This window comes from Poeciliopsis prolifica, unplaced genomic scaffold, assembly GCF_027474105.1.
Source record: "Poeciliopsis prolifica strain line A6 unplaced genomic scaffold, Auburn_PproV2 SCAFFOLD018, whole genome shotgun sequence".
Lineage (NCBI taxonomy): Eukaryota > Metazoa > Chordata > Actinopteri > Cyprinodontiformes > Poeciliidae > Poeciliopsis > Poeciliopsis prolifica.
The window spans coordinates 6,511,435-6,532,526 of record NW_026562393.1 but is presented as its reverse complement, the minus strand read 5'-3'; the positions used below and the strand labels follow the sequence as shown (position 1 = coordinate 6,532,526).

General features: G+C 36.8%; 1 protein-coding gene across 2 annotated transcripts; it reads right to left on the bottom strand.

Moving 5' to 3' along the window:
* Nucleotides 1-67: 67 nt before the first annotated feature.
* entpd1 (ectonucleoside triphosphate diphosphohydrolase 1) lies at nucleotides 68-16,621 on the bottom strand. 2 transcript variants are annotated; one of them, XM_055042829.1, is made up of 10 exons: nucleotides 16,233-16,621; nucleotides 8,385-8,512; nucleotides 7,860-7,977; nucleotides 5,603-5,753; nucleotides 4,677-4,836; nucleotides 4,350-4,553; nucleotides 3,962-4,219; nucleotides 2,918-3,031; nucleotides 2,643-2,780; nucleotides 68-610 (listed from the first exon to the last, which is right to left on the bottom strand). In XM_055042829.1, exons 1-10 carry the CDS (start codon nucleotides 16,246-16,248, stop codon nucleotides 404-406), a joined length of 1,494 nt encoding a protein of 497 aa, XP_054898804.1. In that variant the 5' UTR covers nucleotides 16,249-16,621; the 3' UTR covers nucleotides 68-403. The 2 variants fall into 2 exon arrangements, with proteins under 2 accessions (XP_054898804.1, XP_054898803.1); XM_055042828.1 differs by lacking the exon at nucleotides 16,233-16,621 and adding an exon at nucleotides 10,370-10,970.
* Nucleotides 16,622-21,092: the final 4,471 nt, after the last annotated feature.

Genomic DNA, 21,092 nt, shown 5'->3' with positions numbered 1-21,092 from the left:
AAGTTTATCGCAAAGTCACAAAATTTGAAAAAGTTTAAGACGACGGTGTAACTTCTTTACAAGGCACTTTTCATATAAACTCGGGTTACTTTATTTATACAGTTACATATTCACAGCATAATTCAGGACACAGACATGCATGCCAATGCGGATGCACACATGCATTCAGTTTTGCTCGTTCAAGTCCAAGCCCCATATTTAAGTTGAGAAAATGTCCTTCAGTCAGACGTCTCACTCTCCTGATGAGTGAAAACGTATGCCCTTCTGAAAAATCCTTGAAACAGCAGGAGTTGCAGGACCATATTTGACAGCGTCACATGACCTTTCACCCACACAAACACACACTCACAACTGTTTGCAGATGTTCCTGACACAGCACTCAGACATGGATACTTTGTTGTGTTTATACAATCTGTGGTTGCTTGGAGCATTTGGGCCAGACAGGACGCAAGCTGAGGATGAAAAGGACGAAAAGCAGCAATGCGATGACAGTGACTATGGAGACGTAGCCAGCGTGTGGGAGTGGGGGTGAATCTGGAGCCTCTGCTGGAATCATGTTGGTCAGGTTCAACATGTAGCCCAGTGTCCAGCCTGCATCACTGCCTTTTATCTGAAAACGCCACACCAAGGAAAACTTTAAATACTCTGACAGTACACTCAAGCAAGCTTGAATGCTTAAAGATGCATCTCAGTTGCTGTAATTTAATTCAAACACTTTCATGTGCAATGGGCATATGTTACATGCAGAATGATATATTTCTTGTGTTTACAAAATGTTAAGTTTTTGTGTGTTCAAAAATGCACAACCAACAGGGATCCAAAGCCTATTCTCACACACATAAACGCAGCCACAACAACTGTCCCATTCCTTGTGCTAAGCAGATCATGAACCAGATATGATTGATCCAGTAGTTTAATAAAGAAGGAGACTTAACCAAGTGTTTTATAAATACACAGTGAAATGCATGTAGGACAACATTTGTGTCAAAACTCATTGATTTGTTTTAAATGATCTAATATAGTTAGTTTCTTTCCCAAAGTAATAACCTAAGTCATTTATTTCCAAAACTGATTTTGACAAAGTAATAATAAAAAAAACAACAAAACAACAACAACAAAGAAATCAATTTTGTCAAAAAATTACTTGGGCCATTATTTTAGGAAGGTGACAAAATTGTAGTTTTATAAAATTAGAGTTATCTTCCCTTTTGGTTTTTATTAATTGTAAGTCATAATAATTATAGGCAACAGAAATAAAAGCTCAATAATAAAAATAATAATAAAATCAGTTTTGTGGGAAAAAAGCCAGAAATCTGATATTAAGTTCAAAATTCTGAGGAGAAAAATCCAGAGCTTTGGGAATAGTGACCCAAATCCTCTTCAGAAATCCCCAAATTGTCATTTAAGAACTAGACACATCAGCGTGTTTCCGTTTGCCTCGGATCACCATCAGTAGTTCCCCTTTTTTGTTTGTTTTTCACATTTCTTGATGTCGCCTGACGTTTTCTTTTCTTTTTTTTTTTAAATCCTATCAAATTTACCAGAATGGGCACACGCACAATTTGACCTGACCCTTCTCTGGTAGGTTGCAGTCAATGCTTAAGTGCAGTAAATAATTTGTTTTAATTGTTTATTTCTTTACATATTTTGTCACCATCATGCTCACAGCAAACGGTGTCGGTCAGCGCTTTTGCTTTGATGTTGTTTTGTTGAACAGCGTTTGAACACTTTTAGTTTCTCTTGGATATTTCCGCTAAATGTGGTCCTATTTACCGGTATATTCATTGGTTCATTTCCCCCCATATTGTCATGTGATGTTTGTTTGTGACGTTTTTACACCACAGTGTGGTTGCTCTGGGTGTCGCACATCTGTTTTCTTGTGATCTCCACTCCATTCAAGAATGATGTGGGATTTTTGTGAGTCATTAGGGAATGATTTAGATGCTTCAAGTGTTGAAATACATTCATGTCTAAAGTTTGTGCTTTGATAGAAATGGAAATGTCTTCCATTTACTGGAAAATATCAGTAAATTTGGAGGAAATGTATATGTCATAATAAATATCAAGAGATGTAAACAAAAGTTCGCTAAGCAATTCCAGTGTTTTAAATCAAGATAAAATGGTCAGTTGGGTGACATCTTATTGTGCTTCCCCTTAAATTATTATTTTAACTTGTTTTCTGTAGCTTTACTTTTGTGTTTTCTATATCACAGTTTGGTTCAAGTTAGTGTGTGGATGTTGAATGATTCGTTTCTTTTTATATGTTTGTAATCGAAGTAAAGAAATGTATTGCTCAGTTAGAAATATTTGTCTGGTCAAGTACAGTATTCAAGCTAAAGCTATTTGATCTGGTGCAGTCAGTAGTAAATATATTTCTTTTTCCAGCAGTTAAAAAAAATCAATGTGAAAGAAAAGCTGTTTCATTTTAGGTATTTATACCATACAAAAATTGTATTTTACTTAAGTTATTATACCATGAGAACCTTATACCAATCAATACCTACCGAGTAGTTTTTCCATTAAAAGTTCTAGTTTAAGGACATTGCTGACAGTGAGGATATAACAGGGTGGAGCAGAAGTATGAAGGGAGGCATTGGCCTTGAATGTGTGGAACAGGAAAGTGTGGATGCTGATCTACTGACCTCTTTGATGAATTTTATCTTGGAGAAAGTCTCCGTAGTGAAGCCGTATCCTTCTGTCAACAGTGTGAGGATGTATGTGCCAGAAAAACAATATTCAGCCAGGTATTTCTCTTTAACATCTGTGTGTTGCTGCTTTATCTGTTTAAACAATTTAAATGTTGGGATATTATCAATGCACAGGACAGAAAATACTGGAGGAGTTTATTAAATAGTGGAAATGCATTAATACTGCACATCAGTTTTCAGCATGTAATAATAAATAAATATGGCCCAACCTGATTCCATGGGGTTGCACAGTAGTTTGCTAGATTTTTCTTCACAGTTTCCAATGGGATGGAAGTATCAGTCAGGTTGAGGAAGTTCATCACAAAGTAGTACGCAGAGAAGGCCTACAATGAGAGAGGAAATGGGAAAAAGGATATGAGCTTTATATTTAGAAGAATGAAGCATTGCCCTTTTGTTCTATTCTTATATTTGACAAACAAGGCTAACATACCGATTTATTATGTTTGCTGCCAGGAGAATTTTAGAGAATTGGCTTATAAAAATGTTAGGTTTTTAGTTTACTTTTTGAAATGAAATTATGTTTACTTCACTGTTTTCTCTAAAAACTTTAATGTTTTACAAAATATGTCTGAAAATAGAACTGACACACAATGGTGAGAGATATTTCCAGGAAATTGGTTTCAGAAATAAATTGGCAGCTGTATTTCATTAGCACCATCTAAAAAAAAAATCTGTTTCATTGCTATCTTTCACATAAAATACTGGTGTTATGTCATGTATTTGCTGGGCCAGAGAAAAGAACTGCGATCGTCAGGAGGTGGGATCATGCAAGACGACGACAACCAATAAAAATATTCTGATTTAATTGTTTTTCCTTTTTATCTATCAAGTTTAGGAAAAGTAATCATTTAACAATTAAAACAGTGATTGGGAAAGAGACTGGAATTGGCCAATTTTCCCCCGATTGGCTCTGATCAGTGTTTGTCTAGTCAAATACTGACAAAACTGATTTGTTTCCCTCTATTTATTAAAACTTTGAATTCCCACGTTTTTCTAATCTTGAGTACTAACACTTGAACTGTGTTGGTAGAAGCACCCCAGAGCCTTTTTCACGTATTTTAAAGGTGCAGTAACCAGTCTGTTTGATGGAAAAAAATTGTTTAGTCTCTTTTGAAAAGGATTTAAGTCTTAATTGAAAAAGTCATGCAGTAAAAATGTTATCATAAAATGCAGAAATGTTGTAGACCTCTAGAGAAATTACTCATATGATGTGTGAACTGCTAGAAAAACGCAAAACATCTGAACTACTTTACCCCAAATGATCCTTGCAGAGGTGGCTGGAAGATCCCGTTGAAAGAGCATTTAGTGTATTTGCAGGACATAAAGTTAAACAGACTTTTGACAACTTCCTGGCATTGTAAAAAGTTTCCTGCTCCTCTGTGAGTGAAGTTTAAAGGAGCTTCTTTTGGTTTCCTTTCTAAGACACATGGGCTGTCATACAGGGTGTTGTAATTCTTTGTCATTGAATAGCCTGGGTGGAAGCACGGATCAGACATTGTTATTGGACCTGACTAGGAAAGAGATCAAGAAAGGGACACAGGAAATATGTTTAGGTATTTGGAAAAATTGCTCTACATTTTACCCAAAGTCACTGAAAATCACAGGATGAAGTTTGAACATTTAAAAACCTCAAAGGATTACCTGAGTCTGATGTGCCAGAGCCATTCTTAGCACTTGGTCCTTCCCATAGCACAGGAAGCTGTGAGTGTACAGATTGTAGTCATTTCCATAGAGTCGGAAAGCCACAGAGTTGCTTGGTGACTCTGAAATGTCATATTCACGAGGTACAAAGCTGATTTGAGTTGAGGCCCCACCCAGGTCAAGAGCCCCCGTTGTTTCTAGACCCTGAAGGAAAAACAAGAGGGAAATGAAGTCATTGCACAGCGGTGACACCCTTGCACACACACAAAAAAAAACGTTCAAATTTGACAGACTTGCGTTGATCTGTATCCGGATCTGTTGACAAACCTGTTTGAGACGATCATCCAAGTAGTTGACGGTGACCCAGCCGAAGGCGCCCTCCTCTTGCCCGCTGAGTATTCTTGCCCCCTGATACGAAAAAGGGAATCTTTGCAGGGCTTTCTCCACAGCCTCAAACACCTTGTCTGATGCCGCCTTGTTCTCTATACTGCACGTACACACACACACCATCAGCAATTTCATACAGTGAGTCACATGCATAATTCAAAACAATGCAGCTGCCCATAAATAATGAACGGACTGTATCATTTAAAATTGCTTTGGCAGCAAGATATTTATTTCCCTGTCACTAAAGTTTGCACGGACATAAATCACAACATTTGTAAGTGGAAAAGGCGGATAGCTGGATTTTCCTCTTTACAAAGCAAATACAACTAAAGAGTTGAGTCTCATGGAATTATGTTGGTGGTTACATGTGAAGAACTAAGTCTCCCTTTGTACACAAATGCACACAATGCAACAGACATGTTACTGGGAAGTTCAACTTGGCAGCACACGCTAACCCATCAATACTAGTTTCACTAAGTGCTAAATTTAAAATTTCCATTAAAACCTATATTTGAGAAATAAACTTCTGGATCAGCTCTCTGTGTTACTTTTTTATCCTCTTATAAGTATTTATTGTTCAGTATAGTGTTTTGGATATTCACAAAAAAAACCTTTGCATCAGGTATCAATTTATTTACAAATTGCAAGCAAATTTAATAAGAGTTTAGCTCATCAGTAGTTCAGGATTTCTGTTATTGGTAGAACTACCACAGAGATTAATTTATGTACATTTCTGCTTGACTGGACCATAACCATGTTGCCATGATGTGTTTTGGGGCTTGTGAGAACTGGCTTTCAAATCTGTTTATTTTTTAAAATCTTGTTTTAAGTTGCATTACAGATATGTAGTCATGTGTTGAACTTACTTCAGCAGTCTCATTCCAGCTGTAGCCCCCAGGTAGAGCGGGGTCTCCTGGTGTCTTCTTGAGGGAACCTGCATCTCGGCTTCTCGCATGCACTCTGTCAGTGACTCTCCAGCTTTCTCTGGTTCAGCTGCATAGCTTGAGATACCTTTACCTGCAACAATAATTCAATTTTAGGAGGAAGCTGAAATCTTTAGAAACAGGAAGATCTACATAGTTTGGATATTTGGACAACGATCTGCTATAATTTTCCACAGATGGCAACGAAAAGGCCAGACTTGAGTTGATTTACAGTTAGTTGGTCTTTGAAAAGCTGTTGTGAATTAGACACGGTTGAAGAACGTTGCCCCCTGTTCTGATCCATGGAAGAAACAAATATTTCACAGGTTTTTCTGGTCAGTTTGTGATTTAAAGTGTTAACTTAATTTGACCTTGTTCACAAGATGTTAAGCAAAGCCAGATCATGAGGACATCTTGTTTCTCTGCTTAATGGTCCAGTTTACATGGTAATCATGACAGAGACATTCAAGTGGTGAGCAGGATGTAATATGGACAATCTGACCTGTTGCAGCTGTTCAAGTTAAAATTTGAAGTATTTTCAGCTACCACTTTTCTGGTTTCTTGGATTTTATGAGCAAAACCCTCAAACTGTGTGTTTTGCTGCTGCGGGACTTTCTGTCACAAGATGTCTTTATTTCAACCGTCTTTTATCTATTAACTTATCAGTGCTTATAAAACCCATAATGGCTGCCCATTTTTTCTGTTTACCAATCACTAAAGAACTTTAGTGAAACTGACTAAAACTACTTCATATGCAGTTTCAGTCAGATATTTGCATAAATTAATATTGGGCATGCAGATTATTATCTTTGGGTCATTCTTTATAGACTCAGTGATTTAAAAAGACAACAAATTGGATGCACAATACATGTTTTCTTTTTACTTTAATAAATCTAGTCCAAAAAGTTTTGTACAGCATTGAGGGTCAGGGATCAGTTTACTGTTTGGATCGCAAATGATTTTGGGCTTTTAATAGTCAGACTATGAGTCAAGCATTCTACCATTTTGTTTAATGAAGACTGCTGATCCTTTGGCTGCTTTTGCCAAAGGTGCTGCTCATTTTGTTGCTTCATACCTCATTGGGGATGTGAGATAAAATCTCTTTCACAATATACTGAGATGTGAACAAGAACAATTCTGACTTGATGAACAAACATTTTATTCTAATTGGTGACATAATATTGAGGAACGAAAATTTTAACTTCATGTGCCATAGTCGGAAAGTAAAAGGAGAACACAGTCCTTAATCACCACATTTTTTTTTTTAAAACCTGAGGAACTCTTTTACATGGTTCCACCTCCAGGAGGAAGTAAAACGGCCAAAGTTTACCTGTCAGCACTAACTGGCAGACTATTGAGCTAGATGTGTCTATGATTTACAATAGCATCATAACATTTTGCGTGATAATCAAATCCTGAAGTTATTAAATACTCTCACTCCTAGTGCTCTTAACACCCAGGATATTAAATGATTCATAGATGATGCTAATGCTCCTCCCTTTTGCTGTCTTTATATGTGAGATGATGGAGAACACAAAAGTACATCCACACATGTCACAACATTCAATAAAGTGTTTCTATGGGAACTCAGTTTGTTTGTTGCATGGGCCTGGAAATGTGCTTTCCAATAACAATATGAAAATAAACATTTTAATGATTACCTTTTATTTGGTGATTGTTTAGCAGCAACATCAAAATTGAGTAAGACTTGTGTTCATGCATCTTGAGCTTCTCAATCCTAATGAAACTTTGTTGATTATGATTATACGCTGACTCTTTTTCGTGAACCAACCAATTTAAAGAAGTAGTTGACCCTTATTGCTAATCCAGCATAAAACATTACAGAGGCTAATGAAGCTGTTAAGAAAATACAACTAAGCTGTTTCACTGCTAAAGCAACAGATTTTAGACGGAAGCACGTTTTCCAGGAAAGCCTTGTTGAAATGGAAGCAGTTAATTTAGGTTTTTTCCTCGTTTGCTTGGTATATTGCATTTTTTTGCTCTTGAGCCAACGCAGAAAGACTTCAAGGCTTGGTTGTTTATCACAATTCATATCATTATCACAACATTCACCAATATTACCCCATATCAGATTTTATTCTGATATCATGGACCCTATTCATATTCATTCGAAATTATGTAGTGTAGTATTAAATGATTCAAGATTCTGCATGCACAGCTTTTGCTGTATATGCCTTACCTTTTACTTTGCAGGAATGCTTCTGTTCAACTCTTCCAGTATTGTTATCCTTCTCTGCTGGCCACTCGTAGATATAAAGAGCTGTGTGGGAAGAGCCGGCGTCGAGCACAATCCCATACTGAGCGGAGACAGGAGGAGGAATTTCTGTTTATGCTGTTTGAGTCATTAATTCTGAAACAGTTCCTTACAGATGTGCCATTTTGAATCTCACTTGTAGTGATTACATAACACATAGACAAATATTCTAGAGTTACATCAAAGTTTTGTGAAACAGGAAAAGAATCATCAAGTAAATGCATGATAACCACTACAATTAGGTATCTTAGGAGATCAAACTCTGACAAAAAACAAGGATTTATCTTATCAGCATCTGCTGGGCGTATTTGCTTGTGCATTCCTAAAATCAATAGCGCAGGTTGAAAAGTTAAGGTCATACTGACTGCATACCAAATTTGGTAGACAGGTTTTAGGCTAGGCCTGCTCCCCAACATGACCGCCACACTTCAAGAATGTCTTTTAACATACCTTGTACTTTTGGAGGACAGGTCTGTTCTGCAAAACCGCAACTGTCACCAGGGCAACAATCGCTATGACACCAATCACAGTGATGATGATGGTCAGCGGCGTGTGCCAGGGGTTTTTCTCTTTCATCTCTGAGAGCGGGGGCGGAAATACGGACAGACAGAACGGGGAGACAGGAAGGAAACGGCAGAAGAGGAGAGAAAAGGGGTAGACGGGAACACATTGGAAATAGGTTTAGGGGGGAAATGTTATCCAATCTTGCATCCAGATGTTGAAGTCACAGCATGTGGGAGTCTGTTGGAGGTTGCGTATTGTGTTTAATTGTTTTGTTTGTAACCAAGGGTTGTAGATGGATTTTTGATTTGGTGCGTCTGAACTCCCTCCATTCTCTTCATTTATTCAAGGGGAGACTTAGTTATCTCAGACACAAAACACTTGAGATTTTATTCCACTGAAGTATTTGAGTAATGCTGAAGGATCAACAGGATTTCCACTCTGGAAAGAGTTTAAAGACCTCGATTCAACAATAGCTTAGCTGTTTAGACAGCATAGGGAAACAGTTGGCTGAAATCAAACAGATGGTTTTATTAGGACTATGCAGACCTGTTAAGACATGTTTAGATATGTGCCACTAAGGAGTTATTAATCTTAAACAGCTTCTTATTTGAGATATACATTTTAAAATAAATACTTTTCGGTTTGCTACTTCTCTCTCTGGCTTCATCTGGATTACATCTGCCATGGTTTCATAGAGTAACTGAATTTGCATCACCTGATCATGCCACCATCACTCTCCATTTATCTGGAACACGCTACCTGTAATAACAGATCTCACAGCACAAGGGAGATAATTCCCTCCAATATATTTATAATAAAAAAAATATTATTATTGACTGCTAAAATAATCAAAATAATCTTATAATTTGGACATATTTACAATAATGTAATATATAACAGTTATTTGTTCTGATACATAGATGTAAGCAAAATACAGTGGACACCTGCCTATTCATGTTCAGTATTTTCCTGTCAAACATGACTTTAAAGTTTACTGCAAGAAATCTAGCTATTGGCAGGATTTTCCTTAGAGCATATGTAAAATATTTGAAAGAAAATGCAGGCTTTGTGCAACTTGACGCATTATGGGCTGACATTTCCAAAGCAGTAAGGCCAGGAGTTCCAATTATATTCCTTATCACTGATTAGCTGCAGATGTCAGCTTTTACAGTAGTGCTAAGACAGTTTCTGCTGTGCATACTATTGAATCTTAAAGTATATTTCGTGTTTTAACTATTAAAATAGGGAGTTATGAGGATTTTTAGAGGGGGTCTCACATATTTGCATATTTTTTTAACATTCATTGCACACAGATTCAAGGTGTAACAATCTTATTTTATCACTTTATCAGAAAAGCTGATTGTTATGCTTCTTTAGTTTCCAGTCCATGACTGGCTATTTTTGCAACTTTAAAATATCTACATTTATTTTTCTTGCAACTTCTGCATGAATGTTCTAGCAGCCTTCCATCAGTGAGCTAACCAGAAATACACAGCAACATTTTGGGAAAATTTGAGCTGTTTTTACTTCCTTTTCAAAACTTTTGTTGTATGATTAATGGCCTCATGTGCAGCAATGTTGTCATTAGAGTATTTAAAAAGAACAGGTTGTTTGTATCCTATTACTTTACCCCAGACTGATGTGTAAGATAGTGCTTTAAAACCTGAATTACGCACACTTGCATGCACACGCAGAAATACATATGCTTGCATATTACAAACTGGCAGAAGACAGCTGTCAAACAGCTCCCAGCACAGTGTTCTGTGCGAATAACTCAGTACAAATATGAGCGAGAAGCAGCTCTGCTCTACTGCATCAGCAGAACCTGCAGCTCTGATTGTAACCATGACCTTTATCCTCACAGAAACTCCAAAACCTAAAGTGTTGCAATACAACAAGCCAGTCGCAAACACAGAGAGAGCTTCACTTACCTCTGTCAGTGAAGTTGGCAATGATAGTGAACGAAGGGGAGTGGATGCCGAGAGAGAAAAATGGAGGGAAGAGAGAGAGAGAGAAAATACAGACAAGACAGGCGCAGGAGGGAAATGACATAGGGAAATGACAGCGATAAAGGTGAGGTTTTCAGCCGTGTCCAGACAGGATTAGAATAAAACTCAGTGCTGTCGGAGCAGTTCTCCAGTCTGAGTTTGGCATTTCCTCCCCTTCCTGGGGCAGTAAAACTGGTCACTGTGGAAACGCAGCTCGCCAAGCGTTTGTTGATGGGCAAGAAGCTCTCGTGCGAGCATGAACTCCTTAAAAGTTCTCTAAACTAACGAGAGCCACATGCTCTAACTGTTTGTTCTCCCCGCAGGACGTTGAGGTGGGAGGGGAAGCGGGGGAAAGCGGGGACTCCCTTGTTTGGCTCTCTTTTTATCACCAGGAGGTTGTGATGTCATCTCACTGACGGATAGGAATTCCCTTTTCTTCTTGGTTGTGCGTGTGTCTGCATGTTCTGACTTTGGTGCAGACTCAAAACATGACTTGCCTGCAGATATGTTGATCCATTCACAGATGGTCCTGCTGTTTATTTCTCCTCCTGGCCTCACATCTCAAAATACACAAACCCTTGTGCTTACACACACATAGGAGACACACAGTCAGCTTTCCCCTTCTAATTTTTCTAAAAAAAATAGATTAAGTGGGCTTTAATTTTTGGAGATGTTTTTTTTTCTAATGACTTAAAAAACTGAGCTGATTGCTTATTATTTTGTGTTAATTTGCCTTTTTACGGTTTTTGGGAAAATTGTAAAAAGCTGTGTGAGCATATCCTTTGCTCCTTGATGACAAGAATCAACTTTAAGCCAGAAGTATAACACAATTCATCAAGATCCGTTTACCAGGAAAGATCTAGAGCTTGTGGGCCTTTTTATTAAAAACACATTCACCGACTAATTTGATATGATTCTATGATTAAACTTGCTCAACCTGTCAGAGGGTCAGGTGATTTATTAAAAACAGAATGTTGCAGTTTTGGGGCAATTGCGGTCCCTCTGACATTCAAAACGTACAAAATCATGACTCTATTGACTTCAATCTGGACAGTTCATACAGTCTAAAATCAACACATTTTCTAAACTATAGTGTAACAATTTAAAATATGAAATGCAGCATCTCTTTGCAGAGCATTTGTTAATAAAAGTGAGCCACTTATGACCCTCTTTTTGTAACTGGTTGTGCGTAAGTGGTAATGCATAATACTTCAGTCTGCAAGTATTGATACAACAAAACCACAAGTAATGAATTGGACTTGTTACAAGTGAGTCACTTAAACAATGAAACCTTTTATCTGGCTGATGAAACTACTGGATGTGTTTAATTATCAATGGTGATTTGGATTGTTTAACTTCAGGCTAAGAAAGAAAAACAAAGACAACCATTGAATGACTTTTGAATACTGTGAGAACCACAAACTTTGGCTAGCTTGCTGTTTAGGACACTGAATTTTCAAAAGTACATTTAATTTTAGGAAAACCAATTTAAATTGTTTGCAAATGTTCAATTCAGTTCTTTTCACTTATATAGCACAAATAAATATTTTCAATGCTTTTCTTAAGTTGTCTTAAAGTACAACTGGATTAAGCTAAAAAAATTAAAATAAAAATAAAAATCTGTGTAGGCCAAAGTTTTGCCAAAAAATGAAAATTGGCCACAAAATTCAGATAATCGAGATCTGTGCTTTTCTACTCATAATTTTCTTTATAGCTAAATTAGACTTGAATTATTTTTCAAAATGTCTTAAACAATTACATAAACTTTCTGGAATGAAAAGAAACAAAAACAATAACAAAAAAAGAGGAAATACAACCCAGACACCATCCAACATAAACTAGAGCTGTGCTTTGATTTAAGCACTGCGTCTGACCCTGTCAGCAAATGTGTCTGACGTCCATCTTGCAACATCAGTCTTGTGAAATCCAGCAAAATGTCCCTCCAAGACTTGCAGCTATAATAAAAAAGAATGAAATCACGTGTTTTCCATATGTGGTCCTAATTTATGCAGCAGATCCTATCCATTGCACATTATAAATGCATGAGGATACATGGAATTTATTTGCTGTTGAGGAAACAATGTGTCTTTGTATGGATAACAGTTTTCTACCATTTTAAGCCTTAATAGAGTACAACTCAAAGTGCATCACTGTCAGTGGTTACAGCAGAAATGTGATGCTCATCGAATTAATATTTCAGTGTTCCTCACAATTGTTTTCAAGTCTAAGAAATGGGCATTTTGAAATATTTAAACTAAATTTATATTAAAGTGCATGTAGGTCAACATTATTCATCTCTGCTTCCTGACACGTTTGGCAGCAAAGTTGGTCTCAAAAACGCTTGTTGAGACAGAGAACAAGGGCTCTGCCAAGCAGGAGTTTTAATGCATGAGATCATAAAGGAACTCTTTTGGAATATCCACAGACCTGTGGGATACACCCACACTTCTAAGTTAGTCTCTTTTTGCATAATGCTTTTACCTGTCTGTGACTTCAGATCAGTCCAAGACCTCATCTGTTCCATGTTTTCATAATGGATCTCAAACAGTGAAGAGAAGTGAAGAGAAGTGGCTACCATTTAAAATGATCCTGTTGCCAAAAACTGGCTTCAAAACATGCTTCTAGGTCAAGACACACTTGCGCAAGGATTTCGCCAGTGTTTCCATTTCCGACCTCTCTTAACAAAAACTGAAGCGTTAACTTCAGACTGGGATGTCCCTAATGTTGACATAATCAAAGAGAAGAGGTGCAGGAGAAGCAAGAGCAAAACAACATTTGTTAGAAACTCTATCTATGTCAAGAGTCTTGTCTAAATATTTTGGTCAGCTTTGAGCAAACTAAGTCCCTAAAATTGTGTTTCAAGAATGTATATTTATCTTTATATGACCTATTTTGTGGAGTGAACATGACGATAATGTAAATGAACAACATATCTTTATTCAAATCCTCTCCCCTAATGATAACAGCTTACCACATGCCTGGACAATTCCCTAAATGTTAGGGTTTAACATTTCTAAATGTTAAACCCTAATTCTAACCTATAAAAGTTGTGTAACATATGACACCAGACAAAACAGTCTTATTTAACAAGCATGCAGGTTACAATTAAAACATTTAAAGTTACATGACATTTACTTGCAAGAACGAACGTGAGACCTGCACCCACTCAAACAAAAAGTAGTGTTCTATTAACCTAGCACATATATTTGCTCAATTGAAGACTTCATGACTTCACTCTTGATGATCTGATCTTCTAACTGTTTTCCTGAGGGCAAGATCTGATGAATGAGAGACGTTCTGAATAGAGTTCCTTTACATTCAGCAGTGAGTCGGGAAATGACAGAGCTGTGGATCATCAGTGGGGTTTTGTAATGATAGGAAGACATCACAATAATTTGCCTGTAAGGCAGGTTCTAAAATTATGGTGCTCTTTGGTGGTTAGGACAAACAGCTCATAACAACTTTGTGTTGACATGTTCTGTCTTCGGTCATTACAGAGTAATACATGTTAGTCAACAGCACTGAAACCAGGGGGAAGACAAATGTTTGTATCCTGCTAGAAACTCAGTTTAAATCACATTTTGAACATTTAAGCAAAAAGTCAAATGTCAGGAGACGCAACAGTGAAGGGAAGGAGGAGACTTTAAATGTTTGCGGTAAGATGCTGCATGAATTCCAGAAGTATGAGTCTAATCTCTTTTTCCACCACCTGTTGGACTAGCAGCATCAGAGCCACGAATTAAAATGCTCAAACAACGTGATAGAAAGTTGTGTCTGTTCTGGGGACTACTGGAACCACTGGAGTTGATGGTGTAAAGAATGAGGATTTAAAAAAATAAAGAAAAAACTATCCTCTGTATAACAATGTTTAAAAAAAAGTTAGAGGCTTTTTCAGATGTCCTGTAATACTGACTGCTACAGGGGATTATATCTGCCATCAGCAATTACAACTCCTTGAATAATATGATTTTTAAACAACATTTAATCTCCCTTTGGGATTATTAAAAAAGTTTAAAAAGTATTTTGAATTTTGAATTATTTAACATTAACATATTATTATTAGTTTGCTAGACATGGAAGAGACATTTCTAAATTAAATATTTTTACAAATATGGGAAGAATTGCTTTGGGATCAAAAAGCATCAATTTTGAGTTTGCAATGTTTGTATTATGAAAAATCTGACCACAAGTCACTCGCATCTTGAAGTAACCTCAGACAATCACACAATTACCTCCACGTTCTTTTTCTGAATTAATGAAATTGCAAACATTCATGTATTGAATTTCCAGCAGAGATAAATACTTTATAGTAAGATAGAAAAGAGAGGAATAGGATGCCAAACAAATGGGAGTTGTGAAACCAGAGAGTCAAATGAGGGTGAACCTGCTGTTTCCTCCTAAACCTCTTGATTCAAGTCGGTGACAGTAACATTTAAGAACCGGGCAAACATGGCTTGAAGCAGACCAATTAGAAATAATTTTAGGTTGAAAAACAAAATCATGGTTGTCTGAACATTACATTTTAAATATCTGAAACAAAGGTTATTTTAGTTTTGGTTTAGGAAAGTTGCTGATTAGAAAGGTATCCCTCAGGAAATCCTCAGTATGCATCTCAAGTGATGGCAATATTGCAATTGACCCAGAGTTAGAAATTTTTGTTTAGTGTGCTGGCGTCAAATCTGTAAGGTAATTTCACATCAAATCACTGCAATATTATTAGGTTTCTCACTTTCATCTTTCTTACACACCTTAAAATATCTTTTTCACCATAGCAATTAGGTCGCCTTTATTTTATTAAAAAAAAAATCATAGATAAATCGCTCTAAAATGGCATTATCTGGAAATATTTATTGCAGTTATGTGTACTTTCTCTGCCCCACCTTTATCATATTTGTAATGTAAAAAGAACAAGCTCTGTAATCTGGTTCTATTTTTAATTTTGTTATCTTTTCAATCAGTCTAAAACAAATCAGTCAAAATCTGGATTGGAAGGTTAGATAGAGCTTGACCAAAAGTTAGTAAGTCCTAAAAACCATGACATCAGTGTCTTACTACACTAGTTAGACTCTAACTATTGTTATAAAAATTTATTTATGATAAACAGGAACTACCACATTGAAGAACTTTTTTCCCTCTTTCTCTTTGACCTAAAGTCACATACAGTTCACAATTTTATTTTATCAAATACATCATTTTTAGATTTAAAAATGATCTTTTAATTAAATATTTTTTTTACTAAATAAGAAATTATTGTATTTTGTTGATGGCTTAATTTTTCCACTGAACATTTGAGGTAGATAACTCAGGCTTGATAAAGGAATATTTAAAAATACTGTTTATTTTATAGACTTTTAACTGAGCCTGTTAGCTCTGCTAATGGGATGTTTTCCACAAAAATAGATTCTTTAGCTGAAACTCCACTCAGCTACTTGATTTTTTTTTTCAACATATGCGGACAATTAAACTTAAGGCAACCCCCAACAAATAACATCTGCCACTGGCTGGATTATAAAAACAAACAAGAACACTCATCACACTAATTCAGTCATAGTAAAACAAGACCGCCATAAACATGCACATGGTTCTGTCGTCTGTAAGATTCCAATAACACACTCTGTAAAAGTCACACACCTGCTTCAAACCGTTACAGTATCCTCTAAAAGCCTTTCAGATAAATACACCACATGCTCAACATATACGTCTATACATGCTGCTTGTACATCCTGCTACTGGTTACGCTCACAGAAACGGATTTCCTACTTTAGTTAGAGCTTGCGCTTGCGCCCAGTCACAGCAGTACACCTACCTCTTTGTGCAGACATGGGTCCTTTCTCAGCAGTAACACAATGCTCTTTCTATCCTATGCCCCTTGCTGTTTCCCCTTTTCTCTCTCTCTCTCTCCAGCCTTCTCTTCCTCTTTCTCTGTGGTAACACAGCACCTCCTTTCAAATACACTTGCTTTATTAGGAGAAGCAGAGCTTCTCTCCTCCCTCCTGCTCGGCCCACCTCCCCCCTTCTTCCAGGCGCCTTTAGCTTTTCCTTCTGTTTACCCCTTCTTCTTTGTCTCCCTCTATATTTTTGTCATTCCCTCCACTTCTGTCACTCTTTGAAAAGCTGCCATCGCTTTCATGTCCCCTCTTCCTTCACCTTTCTTTAATATTTCTCCCTGATCAAACTTTCTGTCTTCCCTCACTGTCAGCTTCTTCATAACTGTTATCTTTATGACTCTTTCTTGTCTGTTTTTTTTTAAATTGGGTCAACAAGAAGGCACTGTTGGGATGTGGATGGAATCTGGAACAGAACCTGAAGGCATGCTGAACTCCTTCTTCAGCCTAAAAGCACATGACCACCATCCTGCTTCTTATATTTACAGACTGAACCTTTCGAGCTTTCTGAATAAAAGTTCAAACCTCTATTGATGCCCACAGAACGAACTTTCAGGCATTGTTAGCTTGTCACACAGAGGATGACCACAACCCTCCTGGGGCCGTGACTTTGTTTACCTGTAGGGTGTATTTACCTGCCTCTGACAAGGCCACACAGTATCAAATCCTGGTCACATTCACATTTTTTTTTAACACATTACAGTTTAACCACTGTGATAAACCTTCTTCCTCTTGCTTTGTTTCTCGTGTGAGAACCAAACTCAACACCAACACAAAACGGCTGATATACGGGTGTGATCTGTATTCATGGTGTCCCTACAGCGCATTCCGTACAGCTGGTAGTGAAACAGTACTTGTAATGATAAAACCACAGAGGGAGCATAATGTTTGCTTTGTGCAATGTTCGGAAATAAAAGGCAACTCATTGTTATGACAGCTGTAATCCTCATTTAATGATGCTCTAAATGACAGGCAGAATATTTCCTACAGGAAGGTTTTAATGCTCAGCCTTAATGCTCCATCAGTCTGTCACTTAATATAAGAATCATCATTAGTTGGAGGAAACATCTTTTACAGCGCCTTGCAGCGGTATTCATAGCACTTGAACGTTTGGCAAATTTTAGATCTTTACAGCCACAAACTTTCAAATATTTCATTTAAATTTAATGAGACTGGCCATATCGAAGGAGCATCCAGAAGTGGAGTGGAAGAAATAATACATATGTTTTTTTTATTTTTTTTATTTAGTCTTCTCTATTTTAATTTCTCTATAAATCTCCAGTGCAACCACTTGTCTCTAGAAGTCACCTATTTGATAAAATGTTCACTTATGGATTAGTTAATTTTGATATAAATGTAGCATCTATTTGATTGCAACATCAGTTTATTAGAAAGTATTGGTGAACAAAGAGCATCCACCCTGCAACACAGCAGATGGGTCTGGGTTTGTATTGCAGAGAAGCCTTTTTTAGTGCTTGGGTAAGTTGGGAACAATTTTCTATGCTTTGCACATTTCAGAAAATCTATTGAGAGGTTGCGTTCTACCCAAACTAAAAGGAAGCGAAAGACAGCTTTTACCAGAGAACCAACCAAGACGTCCTTGATAACCTTGCATGAGAGATGTATATACTGAGGAGAGAAAGAAGCCATAAAAACAACACTGAATAGAGGTGGTGACCTCAGGTCTGTCTAACACCTTTGATGCAGCCTGGACTCGACTCCTCAGGAGGTTTAACAGCAATTCACACCTTTAGAAACATGCCCAAAACAACCTACAGAGATCACATTTGAAACTAAGGTTGTCTTTTCACGATTAACAGTTAGAAATGAAATTGGAAAAAAATATATATATATTTTTGTGATTTGTGGACTTCATCTGACAGAAAGTGTAATTTTCCAGAAATTACATTATATTCTAGTATGAATTAAAATGTCTAAGCTACAAATTGGTGTTAGGAGGTCCTCCACCCAAGACTAAAAGATTACTAAATGGGGGGTTGTAGCCATGGAGTCTGTTATTTCTTAACTTCCTGTAATGTTAATGGAAGTTGTTGCACTGAGGCAAAACATCTAAATACAATGTCCACCTCAGCCTCATCCTGTTTATTTAGTACGGGACTGACGGACTGTGTCAGCAGGCTGAAAATTTGTTTTGTTCTTTAGATCATATTTATCTTCCGCTTATCTTCTGTATTAAAAAGATGTTTATACTATTCTAAATCTAATTAACACAGAATCTTTGCAATTTTGATGTTCCATTTTGAAAGATTTCATCTGGAATGGACCTGAAGTTGAAATACAATTGTTCTCACACAGACGACTGTAAAACATCAGGAAATGAATATACTGCCAGAGAGTTTGGCTGCACAAAATGCAGAATCTCAACATGTTGATGTCCTGGTCTATGGACAAATTAATGCCTATGACAAATTAAAGTCAAGTCTGACTTGAATTCAATCAAGAAGTTGTGATTTGGCCTTTTCCCATGAGGCATCTTTAAGATTTAATTGCAGTTTTTACCCTTAGGCCTAATAAGTTTTAATATTTTTTCCACTTTTAAGCCTCCTTATCTTTTTAGCTACTCAGGATTTAATCCTTATATTTTCTTGATTCTTTTTTTTTTATAGGAACGACAAAATATACGATAGCTTTCAAAACGGTGAGTTAAAAATTCAAACATTTGGGATGATAACTTTGCAGTCCCGCTCATAAAAATGGTAAAATAGAGCAGTGTGGTGTAGTGAGGTCTTTATCATTTGTCTATTAATGTTACCTTTCTGAAACTGTGCAAGTAGGTTATATATTAATATATGCATTTTTCACATGTCAGTGTTTCCTCATTTTACAAATGCTTCCAGGGTATATGTAACAGTTCCTCACAGACATGTGAGGGCCTCCAGAAGAAGAGAAAGAACACGAGGGAGCTATGCGTGTTGGACCACATATATTTGTCAATTTAATCACATAAAAAGTGAATAAATAAGTGTTCTATCGCTGGCCTCCCTCGCTGCCTCGAAGACTTACAGCTGGAAAGCGTCTGCTTAATGAAATCCAACAGTCCAAGCAGTATGTCATGTTTAATGTTTAATATTTCCTGTTTGTCTGCTCAGAGATGATAAATAGGAACAATGCACACAGTTTAACTCAGACCGTTTTATCCACATTAAGAAGCCACATAGTATGCGAAGGCTGTATTTACTAGCTTATTTACTGACTGGCGGTTTGTAGTAATAAACTGAAGAGTTTGAATTGGACTTATTTTAAAAGGACATCAAAGGGTCATGTCTGTGGTGATTTAAATGGGTTCAGTGTGCGTCCTGCTGGAGTGGAGACAGCTGGACAGACATCTCATCTGACACCGTCCTCCTGTTTCTCATCTGATACTTGGATCAAAGACTTCAGCTGGTTTTTCTGTGTAATTAAGCAGCTTGACATTTCAGCCCAGATGTGCAATGATTCAAGCTTCCTCCTGTATAAAGTCATAAGGTGGCGCATTCCACTTGTGTGACTTTGTTTTTCATATTTTGGAAAGAACCTTGCCTGTGTTTTTAAGAGCTGATTTAGGCTCATCTCTATTGTGATCCTTGAACTGTACACAAGATTAACATGCATTCAACACATGTCCGTGAATGTAATAAAGATTGCAAGCATTGATTTTATAGCATTAGGAGTTATATAACCATGCACTCAAACCAAAGCGCTATGAGCCAGTTTGTATGTTCTAATGCTCCAACAGTGCATTTCACTCACATGTGATAAATTATCAGTTACATTTTTGGAGGTTGGATGTTAATTACAATCAGCAACAATGATGCTAGTGCTATTTTTAAGCTACAGGGTGAGTATGTGCATCATATTGACATCTGCTGCAGAATAAGCAGTTTTTTGATGACATAGCAGTGTTTTTGTGACTCAGACTGTTTTTGAAAGCTTTCCTGGTTTCCTGGGGATTTTTCGTATAAGGCTTCTTTTTGCTTTGTTTTACTGCCTTTCATAAATTAAAACTTTCCGCCCTGCTTTTTATGGATGGATTTGAAAATCTTGACAGCTGTTTGGAAATGTCAAAATCAGGGAAAATAAGGATACATTTGTCTAAGAAACAGATGGGGAATGTTGCTGTATCAGTGTTATCTGTTAATTGCAAAAATACATTATACAGTTTCAAAGGTGATCTCTGCAATTTGTTTTAAAATAACAGTAAATTTCTGTTTTACTGTGACCTGGTTTTCACTCTTTATGTTGTAAGATTTGGCCCTATGTAGTAATACCAAGCAACATAAAAAAGGATATGTGACATTTTAAAATACCAAGGGCTCAAAGAGGAAAGGGAGAAGTTGTGACTGGTAAGGGAACATTGTTTTAGGGGAGAGTTGATGCACTGATGTAACCCCAAAACTGATGGAGTTGCATCTACATATTTCATACCTAACTATAAAATTCTAGATATTGTTTTAAAAATAGACTAAGAAATAAATTAAACATTGACTATAAACTGCTTAAAAGCTTTTTCAGTCGCATTTTAAAAAGTGTCAGTAAGTAAATCTGCTGATGTGCATATAACTTGTTCCTAATCTTTACTTTGTGTGTGAGGAGCCATGTTAAACTGGGTTTCAAGTTATAGTTAGATTGACCTGAAGTTTGTAATCGTATCAGGGTCTTATTCTGACTGTGTACTGAGAAGCACTGATGTGATTTTAATTCTGCCCAAGTTGGACTCAATATAACTTCAATTTCAATAACCTTGTAAAGAACCTTCAGATGACATTTGTTGTGATTTTGTG